Here is a 2265-nt window from a genome sequence, read left to right on the forward strand (position 1 = left end):
TTTATGCGTTTCTGCCGTTTCTCTACACTATCGGCATTCTCGTTAATACTGTTCGATGAAATGCGTCGCTTCACCAGCGGCTTTGGTGGCGCCGCAATTGGCTTAATGCGTTTTACTGGCACCACTTGTCGCACCAATATAGTCTTCTTCACCTTCTGCAGAGCCTTGACCTTTTCTGCCTTTGGTACAATACATGGCACCGGTCGGGGATCAATTTCACGCACGTAATTGGCCGGCACAAAGCCTTCCAAGCCATTATCTTTCCGCACACACCACCAATCGTCGTTCGTTTTCGACTTCAGCAACATTACCTCGCCCTTATCCATCTTCATGCCCTGACCCTCGAAGGGAAACATTGAACGGACGTGTGGCAACAGTTTTGTTTCAGTGACTTTCTTATGCTCCAGCTTTTCTACCCACTCATCCTCCCACACTTCTTTCGGCACAAGACGGGTCTCGTTCACCCATTCCTCCTGTTCGACCTCGGGCATTTCTGGCTCAGCAGCTGAAAGCTAGTAAGGTAGCAAGAAAAAAAACTATTGATTGCAGCACTGATGTCTTGGAAACAAACAACCAACCTACCTCAAGTGTACAGATACCAGCTTTGATGAGCTTTTCGGCTTGTTGGTTCAAGTTAAGTATATCGCCCGAGTACGCATTCAACTCGCCCTGTAGATCACGGTGGCGCTGCAAAAGCGCCTGTGCTGAGGGTTCATCGGTGCCATAGTCATTGGACTTTACCAGAGCCATTTTCTCATTTAGCCACGACTCCGCTTCGTTGGCATCGGTGTAGAATTGATACGCTTCGGCGGCGTCTTCGAGCTGGCGGCGCCGCAACTCCACCAACTCTTCCAAAGCCTTCCAGTGCTCAGCCAAAGATTCGATACGACTTTTGATATCTGGTGAACGTGGATGTTTTTCAGCGATCAACTTTTTGGCAGCGTCTGACATCTGCGTTGATTTCGGCTTGCGTACCTTTATTTCATCCTCGAGCGCCTTGTGTTTCTGCTGCAGTGAAAGAACAGCCCGCAAGTCTTTTGCTGTGATGCCTGTCTTGCAGATGCGTTGTTTGTCCACCAGCCAGCCCTCCTCGTTGTCGTAGTCTTCCATGAAATGGTAAAAGTTTCGCGCTTCCTCCAGGCATGCGCGTCGCTTTGCGCACAGCTTTAATAAACTGCAGGGAAAAATACGATACAATTACCCAATTGTCAGTGGAATATTCTTACACTTTACTCACATTGCATAGGCCTGCTCGAGTTCGCCTAGGCGCTGCACAAGTAGCGCAGCATCCTTTTGTTCAGACGTTTTGTAAGGTTGTGCCTGGCGGTTGAAGCGTTTCAATGTTTCGCCATACGTGTTCACCTGCAATTCTTGCAAAGAATGCGCCTGAAGCAACTCTTCTACACCCAGCAAATGCGGGCCCACATCTTCGGATGCAAACTGCGTCTGCAGTTCTTTAATCGCTTCGGTCGTGCTGGCGATTTCGCGCAACAAATTCATGAGCGTACTCATTTGTGACAAGTTCAAGCGTTGATTTTCAAGCAGTTCTAGTAATTTGCGCCACTTGTCCATTACCTCTGTTTCGCGTCTCTTTACACGCTCTTTGCCATGATAGTTTTCCCGCTCCAACTCATTGGCCATAGCGGTAAGATCGTTGAAACGCTCCACGCGCGCCAAAATATCTGCCGAAATGGCTTCGTGCTTCTTCAGTGTAGCGTCGACCTGTCGCAAGTAGCGTGGATCGGAGAGCACTTGAATCATCTCTTTCAGGTAGCCCTCACGCAGCACGGACTTCTTTTCGAATTTGTAATTGAGCTGCTCCAGCTTCTCTTGACGCAACAGTTCCTCGCGTAGTGCCACCTCACGATTGTGCTCAGCATACTCGAGCTGTTGCCACGCCTTCTCAATGTCGTTCACCAATTGACCTTCTTGTGGGTTGTATGGCGGCTGATTTAGTGCTTTTAACAGCGTATTGATGGTGAAATACAGCGCTTCGATTTCACTTCGTTCCTTATACCTAAACAGAAAGCGAATATTAAAAACGGTTAAAGCAAATAATGCCGCCATTTCTTAGATGACTTACTTTGGCGGTTTTTCGATTGTTCGATACTCCTTGAACGCCAGCAGTTCTCGCTGTATGCCCTCTAACGAGTTGGGGAAATCTCGCTGTTTCAACTCCAACGTTTTTTGTCTAATCCAACTTAACAGATTTGTTGTTAGCCGTTCGTAATAGATTTTCTTGCGGTCAGCATCCATCAACTGTCC

The 2265-nt window shown here is 48.0% G+C and overlaps 1 protein-coding gene across 1 annotated transcript in view; it reads right to left on the reverse strand.

Annotated features, from left to right (window-relative positions):
* Positions 1-2: 2 nt before the first annotated feature.
* Positions 3-2265, reverse strand: part of LOC118747635 (spectrin beta chain-like) — a gene marked incomplete at its 3' end in the record, with an annotated part of 11384 nt that continues 9121 nt past the window's right edge. Inside the window, exons 6-9 of the mRNA XM_036481684.1 lie at positions 2084-2265; positions 1238-2017; positions 583-1174; positions 3-512 (exon numbers count right to left, since the gene is read on the reverse strand). The exon at positions 2084-2265 is cut by the window's right edge and continues 1 nt beyond it. Coding sequence (XP_036337577.1) covers positions 3-512; positions 583-1174; positions 1238-2017; positions 2084-2265 — 2064 coding nt within the window. The remainder of the gene's footprint in view (positions 513-582; positions 1175-1237; positions 2018-2083) is intronic.

This window comes from Rhagoletis pomonella, unplaced genomic scaffold (genome assembly GCF_013731165.1).
Source record: "Rhagoletis pomonella isolate Grant_MI unplaced genomic scaffold, Rhpom_1.0 Rhpom_scaffold_00012, whole genome shotgun sequence".
Classification (NCBI taxonomy): Eukaryota; Metazoa; Arthropoda; class Insecta; order Diptera; family Tephritidae; genus Rhagoletis; species Rhagoletis pomonella.